This window comes from Lipotes vexillifer, unplaced genomic scaffold (assembly GCF_000442215.2).
Source record: "Lipotes vexillifer unplaced genomic scaffold, Lipotes_vexillifer_v1.1 scaffold314, whole genome shotgun sequence".
NCBI lineage: Eukaryota > Metazoa > Chordata > Mammalia > Artiodactyla > Lipotidae > Lipotes > Lipotes vexillifer.
In genome coordinates this window covers 1,137,856-1,155,531 of record NW_006777107.1, presented here as the reverse complement: position 1 = coordinate 1,155,531, position 17,676 = coordinate 1,137,856, and the positions used below count along the sequence as shown (strand labels likewise).

At 38.5% G+C, this 17,676-nt stretch overlaps 1 protein-coding gene across 2 annotated transcripts in view; it reads left to right on the top strand.

Moving 5' to 3' along the window:
- The window catches only part of MET (MET proto-oncogene, receptor tyrosine kinase), a 135,567-nt gene extending 132,985 nt beyond the window's left edge, over nt 1-2,582 (top strand). Inside the window, exons 20-21 of one of the 2 annotated variants that reach the window (XM_007450782.1) lie at nt 1,645-1,781; nt 1,887-2,582. In XM_007450782.1, coding sequence (XP_007450844.1) covers nt 1,645-1,781; nt 1,887-2,097 — 348 coding nt within the window. In that variant the 3' untranslated portion in view covers nt 2,098-2,582. The remainder of the gene's footprint in view (nt 1-1,644; nt 1,782-1,886) is intronic. The other variant, XM_007450781.1, reaches the window with a different exon arrangement.
- Nucleotides 2,583-17,676: the final 15,094 nt, after the last annotated feature.

Genomic DNA, 17,676 nt, shown 5'->3' with positions numbered 1-17,676 from the left:
ACTCTTTCTGCCCTTACAATACACATATCTATTTAACATATTCTCCCTGTTCCTCAAGACCTGCTATACTGTCACTTTCTTCCTAAAGCCTTTCTCAGTACCCCACTATTATCCCTTTGCCTTTTCACAACATTTGTACCTCTTTTCTATAATTGCTCTGTATCACAGTTATTAGACCTTATTGTTCTATGTGACAGTTAATTGCATAATACTCTTAACCCTGTTAAATCAGCCTTGGGGCTTATCCAGTAACTTGAACAGTGACCTACTTGTGCATCATCAAGGGTCAGTAGATACTTGTTAAATTGATTTAAATTCTAATGCAAATTCTGGAACTTGAAGGTTAACACAGTGAAGTTGTCAGAAGTGACTCATAAGATTTTTAGGCTTTGAAAACTTTGACTTTGAAGGGCAAAGTTATCTAGTGCCCACCTGGGAAGGAGTTGGTTTTCTCTATTTGGATCAAAGAAGTCAGTGACCTCAAAGGGTTCTCACACTCGGGCAAAGGGAAAACGTTATTAATGGAGATTTGTATTGGCAACCACAGTGTCTACCTGGTTTCTTTCTTTCAGAAACACAAGCTGTATTCTCCTTCTTGCTGAGTATTACGAGCTACACTTGCTTCTCAATGTTATGTTTTCCTGCTCTGCATGTCTGATCTGTATTCTCTTTGCCCTCCTAGCTTCTTTTTTCTCAGTGCCTCATTCCTGCCCCCATGTGCTTCTTGGTCTGTGAGTGTCCTGGAAGTGTTGCTAGGGGAGGACTGATTTCCTTGGTCCTCGGTGACCAACACATGCTGACTTACTCTCATTGTGTCATTCTCACCTTGGCACACGTCCAGGGCAAGATAATATGTATGACCTGATCTATTCCAAGGAGAGTGCTCTAAATCAAGAAATTGCATACTTAGTGAAGTTTAGTAGACCAAGCAAGACCCAAGAGTCAAGAACTCTTAAATGTTCATCCCTGTGTGAATTCAGATTTATTGGGGAATTTTTAGCAAATCAGTCAACCTCTCTGTGGCCTTGTGATCATCCTGTAAAGTACTGTTACAGCTGTTTTATATTAATTTCCTCCTTTAACATTTTCAAAATATATTTTATTGAAATTCATTTTCAGTTGAGAGCCTTGATGCCTAACAGTTTTATTACTTCTGATTTTTACTTTTACTGACTTAGACCTTCTCTTTTAGCATTAACTTTTAGATATGGTTACATTTCTTAAGGAGTATTTACATTCATTTGGAAATCCCACACATTAAAATTTTGGAAGCCTTGTCTTTTCTTTTTTACTAATAATCTAAAATTGTAGTGAAGCTATTATAAAAAAGAAGGATAGAAACGTTTTAATGCTTTGTAAGAGAGAACTTGGAAAATGCACTCTACAAACTACTGATGAAATGTTAATCATCATGTGGACTTTGAAAACTTTACATTTACTTGTAATCTAAACTTTATCCAATTCTTGTTTAAACGAGTCATAATTATGTAGCTTACTGGTTGCCTTTAAGGAAGATTTTGCCCAAAACAGCAATAGTATTGAATACACTAAACCAAGTTTAGTTATGAAGACCTGCTGATCACCTTTCATATTTGTGTGGTCACCCCTCCCTCACCTGGATTCTCCCTTCCCTTGTTTGACCAGTGGTCCTTTGGCGTGCTCCTCTGGGAACTGATGACAAGAGGAGCACCACCTTATCCTGATGTCAACACCTTTGATATAACAGTATATTTGTTGCAAGGCAGAAGGCTCCTACAACCTGAATACTGCCCAGATCCCTTGTAAGTAAGAATTCCAACAGGATCTTCTGTAGCTCTTATGTTCTTTACTTTTACAGAAATACTTGCCTTCAGAGTCCTTACAGCATTGTTTCCTTTCTGAAACAGGTATGAAGTGATGCTGAAATGCTGGCACCCTAAAGCTGAACTGCGCCCATCCTTTTCTGAACTGGTCTCCAGGATATCAGCGATATTCTCTACTTTCATTGGGGAACACTATGTCCATGTGAACGCTACATACGTGAATGTCAAATGTGTCGCTCCATATCCTTCTCTGTTGTCATCACAAGATAATGTTGACGGCGAGGGGGATACATGATGGATGGAGACACCTGTACCACCAGCCCCCTTCTGAGAAGCATTACTGAACTGTCCAAACAACAGTCCACACTTTGTCCAATATTTTTTTCACTGCCTGGCCACTGAAAGGCCACCAGGTATTATTTGCTTGTGCCAAAATTGCACTATTATAGGACCTTATATTGTTATTTAAAATGACTGGATTCTACGGAATTTCTCATCTGACAAAGCATCGGAGCCAGACGCTTGGTCCCACAGGCCAGTGACCAACAGCAATCCTGCAACTGTGATGACGCTTCTGTCACAATCAGGCCAAAACCTGAATGCTGGGTTGAAATTTTTAAAAATCGGGGTTCCCACCTGATTTCATATGGGGAACAGAAACAATGCATTGTGAGGGCTTCTTGATCACAGAAAATTCAAAAGAAGTGGCAATGTCCAGGACAGACGTGGCAGCCCTGGGACCAGGCCACTCATTTAGAATTAAAACGTTTCAAATAATTTTTATGTGTTGTATGAACAACACATTTTTTTATTACTGGTGTTGTCATTTGCCCATTAGGTAAACATTCCCTTTTAAATTTTTGTCTACACATTCCTTTTATTGGAGAACTATCCATAGACAACACGGTCAACATTTCAGAACAGCAGGACATGAAATGTGTTTATAAGTTAGTAGGAATATTTACATATGTACATAGACAACGTTAAGGTTTTCATAAAATAGCTTAGTCACAGTGAAATATTTGTCATTTAAAAATCAACTGTTTGAGAATGATGCCGTTCTGATCTGGATGTGGACATTTAGAAGTTTTGTCTGTTTTTTTTTTTTTAATGATGACTCTGAAAATGAAACAAGTAATTTGTGATGATAAATGTTTTTTAAGGTAACTCAGCATGTTTTTAAAGCAAAATACATCTGACTAAAACTTCATTGGTTCCAATCATGGCTCATAAGTACAGCCGAGAAAGAATCGATGGACTGGAAATATTAGCCTCTTTCTCAGGTGGCAGCCTTCCACCCCACAAACAATTGGAGATGATAAAATCCGGAGGAGTCCAGTTTTGCATTAGGACATGTTTTGTGTTAAGCAAAACATATTTTAGGGGGGAAGAAAAAGGCAATTGAAAGTTCTGGCCATTTCACCTGGATGAACAGTTACTCTGGTCAGGACTTTTGTGATGTTTTGTTCTGTGGGATTTTGTGCTTACTACTGTACAATGCATGTGGCACAGTATACTCTAACTGGTTTTGTCGATGTAAACATTTAAAGTATTATATTTTTATAAAAAGGTTTATTTTTAATGATGTAAAAAAACTTTTGTTAGGCCACAAAAATACTGCACTGTGAACATTTCAGAAAAGGTATGTCGGACTTGGATTACTAACAGCATGGTTTTAAATGGCTGTAAATAGTGATAAGGAAATGTACTGACTGCCAGTACACCCCACCCTCATTACATCATCAGGACTTGAAGCCAAGGGTTAACACAGCAAGCTATAAAGAGGGTGTGTTATGCTAAAACCCAATAGTAGAGTTGGGCTCTTGTTGCGAGAGAGAGAGTGATTACAACCAAAAACTCTTTGACAGTGGTGGAACTTACCAGAAGACACAAGGATTTGTACTGCAGTGATACTCCAATTCAAATATTACTATTTCAGAAGTATAAAGAGTAATACTGATTCACAGAATATTGTAAATGATGGATGAGGAATAAAAAATCCACTCTGCAGAAAGAAATAACTGTCTCCACGGATGTCAAGAGAATGAATACATCGAGAATAGCGCTTATGTAATCAACCCATCAACAAGACTGCACACCTGTATATATGCTTGAGAAAGCTACAATGTGAAAATCATGTTTGCTATTTATAAACGTGTCCTTAGATTAATGTGTCTGGACAGATTGTGGGAGTTAAGTGATTCTTCGAAGAATTAGATACTTGTCACTGCCTATACCTGCAGTTGAGCTGAATGGTACTTTGTATGTTAATAGTCGTTGTTCTGATAAATTGTACAATTAAAGTGATGTATCATCTTGTATACTGAGTTGGATTTTGCTAGTCATGCCTGATTACCTACTCCATTTACATAATGACAGAGGAAGCCTAAGATTGATTTCACCTGACTATTCCAACTCATCCATTTATGAGAGTGTTAGTCAAGTTAATGCATAGACATCTAAAAGAATTTGCATCCTTGATTCTCAGGAAGTCTATCTCTCTAAGGGTGGTTTCCCCCGTGCTGCTGAATTACCTAACATTTCCCTGACAACCTGTCAACTGCTAGAGCACCTGGCCCCTACTTCAGCTTGATCCTCTTCTCCAGCAAGGTGCATCCTTGGACCAGAACACATGACAATGGAGCTGCAACCCCACAGTTGGCACAGAGATACCTAGTTGGGTGTTGGAGGAGAGAGACCTTCTTACCCCCTTAAAACTACTCTTTTCATCTACACAGGTTCCCACTCTTTAGGTGCCCCCAGGGACTAGAGCAACTACCTTCAGGTTATATCCATGAATATTCTTGTAATGGTAAAGGTATTCAAAGGTGAAATTTCAGTCATCTAAGCTTTGGGGCAGTCTGATTTTTTTTTTTAAAAAAAAAGGTCCGAGTTTAAACTAGTGCCTACAAAGTATAGTGGGGGCTGATTCTTTAGTGAAAGAGAATTTAATGCCTGTACCCAGTCAAACTCCCTCCCCTCCAAGAGATGCATTTCCATAGGAAGTTCAATCAGACCCCACGCCCAGTAGGACAAGAACTTGTCATCTTTATATCCCAAGTGTCTGTCACTTTTTTAGCATGTCGTCAAACAGTGCTCTACTGAAACAGGATTTTCTTGTCTTCAGTCAATCACTTTAAGCCACCACAGATACAGAGTTACCTAGGTAGCTCCCATAATGTTTGGTGAATCAATGACATGGGGGGTGGAAGGGAATCTTTCTAGGGAGAGAGGGATAAAAAGATATACCTTTGCAAAGTTTTGCTTGATGCTCTGTATTTTTAATTACCACAGGATTTTTCACTCCACAGTGTAGGCATCAATTATATTTTTGCTCTCTCTGACCTACACAGGAGATTGCATCCTTAAAGAAATATGGTGAAGGGATATAAAACCTGTACAAGCACATTAAATGTTTAATTGCTGACATCTTGCATTGTTAATTTACCCAGTTTAGTTCAGGAAACAAGTTAACATTATGTAAAAGAAATTAATTAGTATTTAATTTAATTCCACTAATACGTAGTGAGCATCTGCATATGTCAGGCATTGTACTAGGTAATGGAGATTTACAAATAAACAGTCTCTCCCCCCGCAAGGAATTTAATTGAAGAGACAAACAGTATTACACAGTTAGTGAATATTAGAACTGTGCATTTTCTTAGATCTGTAAACCATCTTGAAGAGGCTTCACAGTTTATAATTGGAAGTTTGTAGCTTTTGACCCCTTGACCTATTTCTCTCACTCCCTCATCCCCTTTGGCTACCACCAATCTGTTTTCTGTATCTATGAGCTCTTTTTCTGGGGTTTTATTTATGGTTTGGTTTTGGGATTTTTGGGGTTTTATTTTAGAGTCCACATATAAGTGAGATCATATGTCTTTCTCTGTCTGACTTATTTTACTTAGCATAATGTCATTGAGGTCCAACCATGTTGTAGCAAATGTCAAGATTTCCTTCTTTTTTATGGCTGAATTATATATATACATATAATTTTCTTTATCCATTCATCCACCAATGGACACTTAGATTGTTTCCATGTCTTGGCTGTTGTAAATAACGCTAAGATGGGAGTGCATATATCTTTTTGAGGTAGAATTTTCATTTTCTCTGCATAAATGTCCAAAAGTGGAATAGCTGGATTGTATGGTAGTTCTAATTTTTAATTTTTTGAGGAACCCCATACTGTTTTCCATAGTGTTTGCACCAATTTACATTCCCAGTAGGGAACAAGGGTTCCTTTTTCTCCACATCCTCACCATTATTTGTTATCTCTTGCCTTTTTTTTCCCCTTGTCTTTTTGATAATAGCCATCCTAACAGGTGTGAGCTGACACGTCATTGTGGTTTTGATTTGCATTTCTCTAATGATTGGTGATGTTGAGCATCTTTTCATGTACCTATTGACCATCTATATGTCTTCTTTGGAAAAATGTATATTCAGATCTGCCTACTTTTTAATTGGATTGTTATTTTGATACTGAGTTGTATGAGTTCTTTGTATATTTTGGATATAACTCATTATCAGATATATGATTTGCAGGTATTTTCTCCTATTCAGTAGTTTGACTTTCCCTTTTGTTGGTGGTTTCCTTTGCTGTGCAGAAGCTTTTAAGTTTTATATAGTCCCACTTTTTATTTTTGCTTTTGGTGCCTTTTATTTTGGTGCCAGACTCAAAAAATTATTACCAAGACTTATGTCATGGAGCTTACTACCTATGTTTTCTTCTAGGAGTTCTGCGTTTTCAGGTCTTACATTCAAGTCTTTAATCCATTTTGGGTTGATTTTTGTGAATGGCGTAACATAGTGGTTCAGTTTCATTCTTTTGTATGTGCCTGTCCAGTTTTCCCAGCACCACTGATTGAAAAGACTATCCTTTCTCCATGTATATCCTTGGTGCCTCTGTTGAAAATTAACCAACCATATACGTGTGGGTTTATTTCTGGGATTTCTGTTCTGTTCCATTGATCTATGTGACAGGTTTATGCCAATACCATACTGTTTTGATTACTATAGCTTTGTAAAATAGTTTGAAATCAAGGCAGGTATCACAGTTTAAACATACCAACTGAAGCTTCTAAATAAAGCAAATAGATCAAGCTCTGACTTATCTTGAGCAAAATACTGAACCTCTCTCAACCTAAGTTTCTTTGTCTGTCATGTAGGTTAGTCCTACTTACTGCACAAAGTTGTATAAGGACTAAAAAATAGTGTGTATAGTCACCTGGATACCATAGTTGCTCAATAATTGTGATATTATTATTATCTTCAGTAAAAGCCCATGTAAATGTAGCCTGCAGTTGATGAAAGGGAAATGAAGCCTGAAAGGAACCTTACAGATGTTTAAATACAAATTCTTACCCCATCCGTCATGTCATACCAGCTTTATACAGTGGAAATAAAGCTGTGATTCTACCTCGTCCTTGAATATTGATACGACAGTACAGGTGGGGGCTGAGAAGCATGACAAAACAATGACAAGATGGTGGCACCTTTCCTCTTAGTGCCAATCACCCAAAGACTACCTCTATCCCTTCTTGTTTCTCCAAACTCTCTATTATTCCTTTAATCACTTCTCCAATGAGTAGTTTCCTTTTTTCTTGTTTAGCCTTCAGACCTAGAATTCACAACAGACATGGAAAAGAACAACCTGTCTAAATTATAGGAAAGTTGCAGGAAGACACAAAGACAGGAATCCCAATTCTCAGTATTCATGTCTAGAGAGTATTACTGTTCCTTGCTTTGCTCAAATGGGTGGTTAATGATTATTCAAACTCAGGAAAGGTAGACTAAGTACAGTATTGTTATATGGTGTTATATGTTATATGGAGTGTGTTTGGAATTTAAGGAATACTTCGTTAATATTATAATCCATCTGGATGACTAGACATACATAGCTGACTATGCAGACACGTAGGATGCACTCTTGTGGTGCTTTAGACAATTTCAGGAGAAAGGTATGCAGACATTATGCCCCAAAGGAAGAAATGCTTATTGCTTTTAATTCCATAAAGTGTTTTTCTTCTTCATACCTGACATTTTTCTTCAGGACTATCTCAATTCCCTATCTATCAAAACTTGGAAATAACTCCAGTCATAAACCAGTGAAATATTTCAGTTGGTGAATTGAAAGTAATAAAATAGAGGCTCGCCCAAACTGTCCTTTGTTGTAAATTACACCAGAGGTCTAGATTACGTCAGCCAAAGGTATTGATCACAATGCTGAGAGGTTTATAACTACTATTGACTTACCATGTGACCCTGGAGCAGAAATCTAGGAAAATTGCAAAAGCATATCTACGATAATGAAAAGCCCATCATTAATAGAACGTACTATCCTGTCATCCAACTAGTACTGTGTTGGCATCAAGGCAAATATTTAACTAATGCTGGAAACAGAAGGTACTTCTGTCTTCACCCTTTTCTCCATTGCATGCTTCTGAGCTATTCTGATGAGTGTGTTTTCCTTCTTATCACTAAAAGTATAGGTTTTTTTAAAAAACTGATAGGAATTAATTAGTTCATTATTTCCATATAAAAGTAGCATCAATCATCCAAATACCTCCTAATCCTTTATTATTTTTTTAACAAAGAGCTAGTTCTCCATATAACTCAATTTAGAATAGGGCTCAAGTCCCACTCTCCTGGGCAGTTAAATCCTACCTGGTTAAGCATTCCACAAAAACTAGTTAGCATTAAGGAAGCAACTCTGAGATGAAAATGGCCATATTTAGGATACATAAATGGAAATTTTTTATTTAAGTAAACTACTAATTTAACATTATTTTGAAGCACTGGTCCCAGATTACAATGATAATTAATTTTTATCCTTTTCTTGAAAAGAAGCCTTTTGTCTTTATGTGTTCACTCTTTCACTGTCACATGGGTACATATTTTTCCACCACACGAGTTCCAGGCTGGCAGAAACGTCCACTAATCCTTAGACCTCTGGGCTGGAACGACAAAAATGCATAAAATCCTACCAAGGCAAAAGAGATCAACTTTAAAAATCTTTGGCATCCAAACATGTCAGAACCGTTTTTCACTGACTCCCCAAACCATTTGTGTTCCCCATCATGGTCCATGGGGTCTGTAACATCAATTCCTGCTTTTATTGGGCAGCCTGGAATTTTTAAGCACCACATTTCATCTCATTTTCCTTTACCTTTCTTGGTTGTTTATACTTTTCACAGTTGTTTTATGAGTTTTCTTTCTGTCTCTAATTCTAGAAGTGTTGGAAAATGGTAATGGACAGACTACTGGCTGCCAACCCAAGCCATCACTTTGATGTTTGCCACTGTTACGGTGACATCTGCTCTTTCCATTATAGTCAAGCAGGGCCTTCCCTTCCACAGAACTGTGACTAAACAACCACCATATTCATCAGTGGCAACAATTCTTATAAACAAGAAATGCCAAATTCAGAGCCTTTGTGAAATCCTGTCCCACACTTCTGAAGTCAGGCACATGATCACTTTTAGAGATTACTTCAGAAGTACCAATAAAGAAAAATACAGAGAACCCCAAATATCCTGTCAGGACATTTTTGCAAACCTGTTTCTGATTTTTTGTTAGATTATGATAATTAAATGTATGGAATTTAAACTAGCTTCAGTGGTAGCCAAAAGATCTATGGAAACGCATGGGTAAGGCAAGAAATCACTTTCACAAAGATACTGTAAAAACATGTTTCAGAAACAAAATACCCACTGTTAAAACTACATAGGTACTTTTTCTGAAAATGAACTTAATTGATAAAACAATAATGATAATAATAATGATCTCATCCCAAGACATGTCATAGGAATTAATGACTGTCTGGAAGCTAATGGGCTAAGGTAATGCTCTCAGGAATTAGTCTTGCTTGATGAAATGCTGTTAGTTTAGTAAACGAATGCTTATAATGACAGAAAGTAAAAAAACAGAGCTGCCACCATCGAGCCTGCCTGATTCACAGGGAAAAAAAAAGTCAATGAGTCATGTGCCGCTCTTATTCATTTTTTCTATTCATTTGTAATATATCCTTTATATTTTTTTTTCATACATCTATCTCCTACTTTTACTCTGAGGATATGTTTACTTAAGGATTGTTATACTGACAGAGATTTAAGTTCTTAATAAAAATGTAACTCCCTCTAGTGCAAGCATATCAAATTTTAAATTATGATTACTTTGAATCATTTTATTTTAACTACTCTGATGTGAAGAAAATGTGGATCCTCCACATGTGGGCTTTAGAATATTGCCTCCAAATTATAGTTGGCTTAGAAGTCATTACTCAACATCTTATTCCAAGGTTATTCTAACAACTGACCTCCTTATTCTGCCCTCTCCATACTGACTCTTATAATCTAAAACCAGCTGCCAAAATTATATATCTGACTATGTCATTTTCCTGCTTGAAAACCTATGCCCATTCCTAGACGTTCCCTGCATCAAGTCTTTATGTTGCTATGTCTCATTTCGTTTTGTTTATTTTTATTACAAAATATATCCTCATGGAAAAAAAATTTAGTTGGACAAAAACATACAAAATTGACAGGAAATATCCTCTGACCACTCTCCCACACTCTCCATTCTCACTCCCTAAGTGTAACTGATGTTAACACTTTCATGTATATTCTTCCAGAAATTTCCACCCTGCATTAGTTCTAAACTAAGCCAGACACTTCAAAACATCCTTCACAAGCCTCCATCTTACTGACTAAACTACTACTCAGCATAATCTCCCCAGTCAAGGAGACTGTCTCTCAACCTCTGTGACTTTGAAATTCCACTGAAATCCCCCTTTTGATTTTAGTAAAGAGGGCTAGACTGAGCTATTTGGACCATGCTCCCCCCACTCCCTAGCTGGCTGATAATCTGGTGTCCCTTCAAACTGATGTTCTCTAAATATTTTCTCAATCTTTATTTAAATAGATTTCAATGATTTTCTCTTAATAAAAATAATTAAAGAACAGATTTACTTATTTATTTCCGTTTAACAAAGCAGAATCAACATACTAAAAAAAATCAACAAAACATTACATTTTTCGAAAAGTCTAGTTCTCTTTTGCAATATTCAAAACTAGACTACTTGAAAGTTATAAAGGTTTAAACTTAGGTAATAAAAATAAAACACCCATTCCTGATAAGCAGCATTCTGTGAGGGTTATTTCAGAATTTCAGCTGACAACTTTTAACTGAGTGGAACTGTATTTACACGTGGTAAACATACACCACAGAGATGGGCTGTTTACTGTAGCAGGTTACTTTGCTTCACTCCAACTGTCCTTTTGGCAGGAGCATGCCCAGCCTAATTTTGTCTGTTTCATAAGGGGCCACATGTGGAAACCTGAATCGGCTAACATCATATTACTGACTTAATCCAGTCATAATTCAGGCCCCAGTGACCTGGCAAGCCCCCACCCCCACCCCCTTATTGTGGATAGAAGTGCTATAGCGTAGAGCTTAGGTGGACACACTTTGGAATCAGACACTCTAGGTTTTCATCATTTCCACCACTTACGAGTGGTGTGATTTTGGACTAGTTGTTTAACCCCCCTAAGCCTCAGTTCCACATCTGTAAAATGAAAATACAAACAGTGGCTTCCCTATAAGATTGTGTGAGGATTAAATGAAACGATGCATTCAAAACTTTAATGAAGTGGCAGTAATATTTATGGGGACCTTGATTTTTACTATCATCATCATCATTATTATTATTATTAATTACCTGCCTTTCTCCACAAAAAGATTCTATGTGGAAGGTGCTAGAATAAAATTACCATCAAACAGGTCCAAAGTTTAGCACAATCTAGAAATATGTGAAGGAAAAAGTTATGAAAACAGATGCTAGTTTTCTTCATCCTTTTTAGTAATACCAGCGTGACATTAGAAACAGGGTCCTAGTCTAGTCCCAGCTGACTTTACTATCTGTGTGACTCTCAATGTCCCTTAATTTTTCAAGTTGCACTTTTCCTGTCTATAAAGAATGAAGATAATTATACCTCACAATGCTGGTTGTTAATATTAAATGATATAATGTTTTATACAAATACATGGTATTGTTATGGTTATTAGATTCATTAAAATATATTTTCAATTTTAAATATATTTTAGAACTCATCTGATTCATAAAATTCCCTCTAACCAACCCTAGTGCTTCATTTGCTCCAACAGAATGGCTGGAGTTGTTTACAGAAATCTGTACCTAGAATCAAAGAGCTCAGGACTGGAGAAGGCTGCAAATCTGGCCCCAGCCTCCGCTCAAAGGTTCTGGGTGCTAATTGCTTGCTGACCCTTAAACAACTCTACGTCCTCTTTGGAGTTTAAAGTTTGGGGGTTAAATCACTGCCCCTTCTCAAAGATAAACACAAATGCAGATCTGAAGTGGTGTCCTGAGCTAACACGAGACACGTTGAGTTTGAATCTCATCACGGCAGTGTTTTTCCAACATAATAAATTGCTCTTTGTTCAAATCAGAAACTGAATTCACTTTATTTTCCAAAATCGGCTCTGCCAGGTTTCCTTGATTTAATTGTATCTTTTTTGTCTGCTGACAATGGAAAGCAGAAGAAAATAGTCTTGCTGAGGAAATGAAATATGACCAAGAAAAACAGGCATTCTCACACTATATGAGGTGTTGTTTTTTTTTTTCACATTCAATTTTTTATAAGAAAAAAAGGTCTTTACCCTTTGAAATAACAGCATTATTGTGGTGACTGTTAGGTCATATCTACACAGCCCAAAAGAAAATGTTGGAAAGAAAATTAACCAGTTCACAAGGGTATGGACAACATTATTTTTAAAAGGAAATGGTTCTTCATACATAGAAAGAATAATAAATGATAGCAAAGAAAAATGAGAGTTGAGGCAGTTATTTAAATAATTCAAATAAAATATAAAAGTAAAGCACCTGTGATATTTAGGTAAAATCATATAGAGTAAACACAGTTAACCAAATTATTACTGCAGTTCTTCAGTATATTTAGCTAAAATAGTCCTTGCTTTAATAAATAGTCTTGCTCAGAGAAGAACTCTTTTAAATAAATTTATTTATTTATTTATTTTTGGCTGTGTTGGGTCTTCGTTGCTGTGCGCAGGCTTTCTCTAGTTGCAGTGAGCGGGGGCTACTCTTTGTTGTGGTGTGTGGGCTTCTCACCGTCGTGGCTTCTCTTGTTGCAGAGCATGGGCTCTAGGCGTTCAGGGTTCAGTAGTTGTAGCACGTGGGCTCAGTAGTTGTGGCACACGGGCCCAGCTGCTCTGCGGCATGTGGGATCTTCCAGGGCCAGGGCCTGAACTCGTGTCTTCTGCATTGGCAGGTGGATTCTTAACCACTGCGCCACCAAGGAAGCCCAGAGAGAAGAACTCTTAAGTCCTGGTTGGCTGATAGGAAGATCTTGTAATGAATAAATAAGGGTTTAAAGCAAGAAAGAGCCAGGTTCCCATCCCAGCTCTGCCATCTACTCACCATTTGCCTGTAAACAAATATGGTTGTCCACTTATTCCATTTTAACAGGTTATTGAGAGCCTTCTACGTAACACACACTGTTCTAAGAAGGAAAGATGCAGCAGAGAATATACTAGACAGACTGTTGCCCCCATAGGGCCTTTATCCCAAAGTAGAGAGATAGAAAGATGATAGAGAAAGAGATAGGTAGATAGATAGATAGACAGATAGGTGATGGATGGATGGATAGATAGATAGATAGATAGATAGATACACAGAGATAGATATACAAAAGTTAATTTCAAATTGTTATAAGTGCTACAAAAGGAACAAATAGGATAATAAGATTAAAATGACTATTTGGCACAGGGGGATCAGGAAAGGCCTCTCTAAGAAATCAAAACATGAGCTAAGACCTGAAGATGAAGAGGAGCCCACAGTGTGAACAGCTGGTGCGGAGCAGTCAAGGCAGGGAGCACACCTGTACAGAGTCTGCTTCTGGAGAAGAAGAGGGCTTTGCCTGTTGAAGGCCCAGGAAACCAACCTGCACGGCAGTAATATGTTGAAGGGGAAGCATGGTATGAGGCAGAGTTAGAACTGTAAGCAAGAACCACTTAGATTTCTATCCTAACAGCAATGGGAAGTTACTGAAGGGTGTTAAGCAAGAGAGGACATGATTTATTTTTAATAGATTAGTCTGGCTGCAGAGTGAAAATAGATAGTAGCAATGCAAGAGAAGCAGGAGCCTATTGAATAATGCCAGGCATGAGATCAGGGCAGGCTTGAAGTTGGATAGAGGGATTGGAAGTAGAGCTAAGTGGATAGATTTGAGATGCATTTATTTTTAATATAAAATTATTTATTTTTGGCTGCTTTGGGTCTTCGTTGCTGCTCAGGCTTTCCCTAGTTGTGGTGAGCGGGGGCTACTCTTCATTGCAGTGCACGGGCTTCTCATTGCGGTGGCTTCTCTTGTTGCGGAGCACGGGCTCTAGGCGCACGGACTTCAGTAGTTGTGGCTCCTGGGCTCTAGAGCACAGGCTCAGTAGTTGTGGCACACGGGCTTAGTTGCTCCGTGGCACGTGGGATCTTCCTGGACCAGGGCTCGAACCCGTGTCCCCTGCATTGGCAGGCAGATTCTTAACCACTGCTCCACCAGGGAAGTCCGAGATGCATTTTAAAGATAAAATGAATGTACTGTGTTCATGAATTATATGTGGGTGAGGAGGGAAAGGGAATGATCAAAGATGATTCCTGTATTTTGGGCTTAGGCAACTGGAAGGATGGTGTCCCCACTTACTGAGAGAGAAAGTGGGGAGAGTCACAGGTCAGATCAAGAGTTCTACTTCAGAAAAGTCAATTTCAGATGCCTTTTAGACAAAAAAGTGGAAATGCCAAGTAGACATTTGAATGTGTAGGTCTAAAGCCTGGAGAGGCAAAAACATCAACATTTGGTGGTATAAAGCTGCATTGGCAGGTGGATTCTTAACCACTGCGCCACCAAGGAAGCCCAGAGAGAAGAACTCTTAAGTCCTGGTTGGCTGATAGGAAGATCTTGTAATGAATAAATAAGGGTTTAAAGCAAGAAAGAGCCAGGTTCCCATCCCAGCTCTGCCATCTACTCACCATTTGCCTGTAAACAAATATGGTTGTCCACTTATTCCATTTTAACAGGTTATTGAGAGCCTTCTACGTAACACACACTGTTCTAAGAAGGAAAGATGCAGCAGAGAATATACTAGACAGACTGTTGCCCCCATAGGGCCTTTATCCCAAAGTAGAGAGATAGAAAGATGATAGAGAAAGAGATAGGTAGATAGATAGATAGACAGATAGGTGATGGATGGATGGATAGATAGATAGATAGATAGATAGATACACAGAGATAGATATACAAAAGTTAATTTCAAATTGTTATAAGTGCTACAAAAGGAACAAATAGGATAATAAGATTAAAATGACTATTTGGCACAGGGGGATCAGGAAAGGCCTCTCTAAGAAATCAAAACATGAGCTAAGACCTGAAGATGAAGAGGAGCCCACAGTGTGAACAGCTGGTGCGGAGCAGTCAAGGCAGGGAGCACACCTGTACAGAGTCTGCTTCTGGAGAAGAAGAGGGCTTTGCCTGTTGAAGGCCCAGGAAACCAACCTGCACGGCAGTAATATGTTGAAGGGGAAGCATGGTATGAGGCAGAGTTAGAACTGTAAGCAAGAACCACTTAGATTTCTATCCTAACAGCAATGGGAAGTTACTGAAGGGTGTTAAGCAAGAGAGGACATGATTTATTTTTAATAGATTAGTCTGGCTGCAGAGTGAAAATAGATAGTAGCAATGCAAGAGAAGCAGGAGCCTATTGAATAATGCCAGGCATGAGATCAGGGCAGGCTTGAAGTTGGATAGAGGGATTGGAAGTAGAGCTAAGTGGATAGATTTGAGATGCATTTATTTTTAATATAAAATTATTTATTTTTGGCTGCTTTGGGTCTTCGTTGCTGCTCAGGCTTTCCCTAGTTGTGGTGAGCGGGGGCTACTCTTCATTGCAGTGCACGGGCTTCTCATTGCGGTGGCTTCTCTTGTTGCGGAGCACGGGCTCTAGGCGCACGGACTTCAGTAGTTGTGGCTCCTGGGCTCTAGAGCACAGGCTCAGTAGTTGTGGCACACGGGCTTAGTTGCTCCGTGGCACGTGGGATCTTCCTGGACCAGGGCTCGAACCCGTGTCCCCTGCATTGGCAGGCAGATTCTTAACCACTGCTCCACCAGGGAAGTCCGAGATGCATTTTAAAGATAAAATGAATGTACTGTGTTCATGAATTATATGTGGGTGAGGAGGGAAAGGGAATGATCAAAGATGATTCCTGTATTTTGGGCTTAGGCAACTGGAAGGATGGTGTCCCCACTTACTGAGAGAGAAAGTGGGGAGAGTCACAGGTCAGATCAAGAGTTCTACTTCAGAAAAGTCAATTTCAGATGCCTTTTAGACAAAAAAGTGGAAATGCCAAGTAGACATTTGAATGTGTAGGTCTAAAGCCTGGAGAGGCAAAAACATCAACATTTGGTGGTATAAAGCTATGGAACCAGATGAGGTCATCTAGGGATGGAAGCTAGAGAGGGCCAAGGATGGAACCTCAGGGCACTGCAGTGTTTAGAGGTCAGGGAGTTTGAGAAGGAGTTACCTCATCATAAAATGCAAAGTTATCATCTGGAAAGATTAAATAAAAGTATGTATGTTTTGCTACTAGCTGGTAAAGACCCTCAACAATTGTTAATTTCTTCCATTTTGTTTAACCCTCTCCCTGCACACCCACTCCCACCATCCAGATATAATTAACAAATGATATTCAAGCTTGTCTTCTTTCATTTTGAAATGGAAAATTGTGCATCCTGCATCTACCTGTTCACTTTGAGCACCTCAACTCCTGCTCATACTTAGATGATAAATTTATACGATCATTACCATACTTAGAGAAAATCCCCGAAAACAAAAAAGTAATGGTCCACAATTAATCTAGATTCTGTGCATCAGGATTAAGTTCAGAAAACCCCAAAACAATGTGGTTTAAATGAGAAAAGAGTTTCCTTCCTTTACACAAAACAGGTTGGGATACAGGTAGTGGAGGACTGGGATAGAGGCTGCAAGATGTTGTCAGGGACCCAGGCTCCAGTCTTTCTGCTCTGCCATCCCCGTGCATGGCTTCTATCCTCAAGGTCTCCTTTGTGGTGCAAATGGCTTCCTGAGTTTCAGAATCAGCATTCTTTTTTTTAATTGAAATATAGTTGATATACAATGTTGTGTTAATTACTGCTGTACAGCAAAGTGATTCAGTTATACACACATATATATATACACATTCTTTTTTTATATTCTTTTCCATTATGGTTTATCATAGGATATTGAATATAGTTCTATGTGCTATACAGTAGGACCTTGTTGTTTATCCATTCTATATATAAAAGCTTACATCTGCTAACCCCAGTCTTTCACTCCATCCTTCCCCCACCCCCTACCCCTTGGCAACCACCAGTCTGTTCTCTATGTCCATGTGAATCAGCATTCTTTAAGAACATCCCTGAAAGGCCTGCAAAACTGTTCTACTGCTAAATTCAGCCAGAATGTAGCCTTAGAGCTACAGCTAGATGCAAGGGGTGACTGGGAAATGTAGTCCTTTATTTTTTCACAGCAATGGCCGAGCTAAAAACCAGAATTCTGTTAAGGAATAAGGGGAGAATGGATGTTGATAGGCAACTAATAGTTTCTTACACAGTGTGTCTACAAGACCAGTATCAACCAGTGTTTTTTATGGAATAAACCATTTAATCATCCTCTTTTAATGATTAATCCAAGAAAAAGACACAGCCATCCACCCTGGGTCCTTTGATCCAGTTTTATTCTATCTAATTTCAGTAAATTCAACATTTATGGACTGTCAGCGTTGTATGAGGCACTT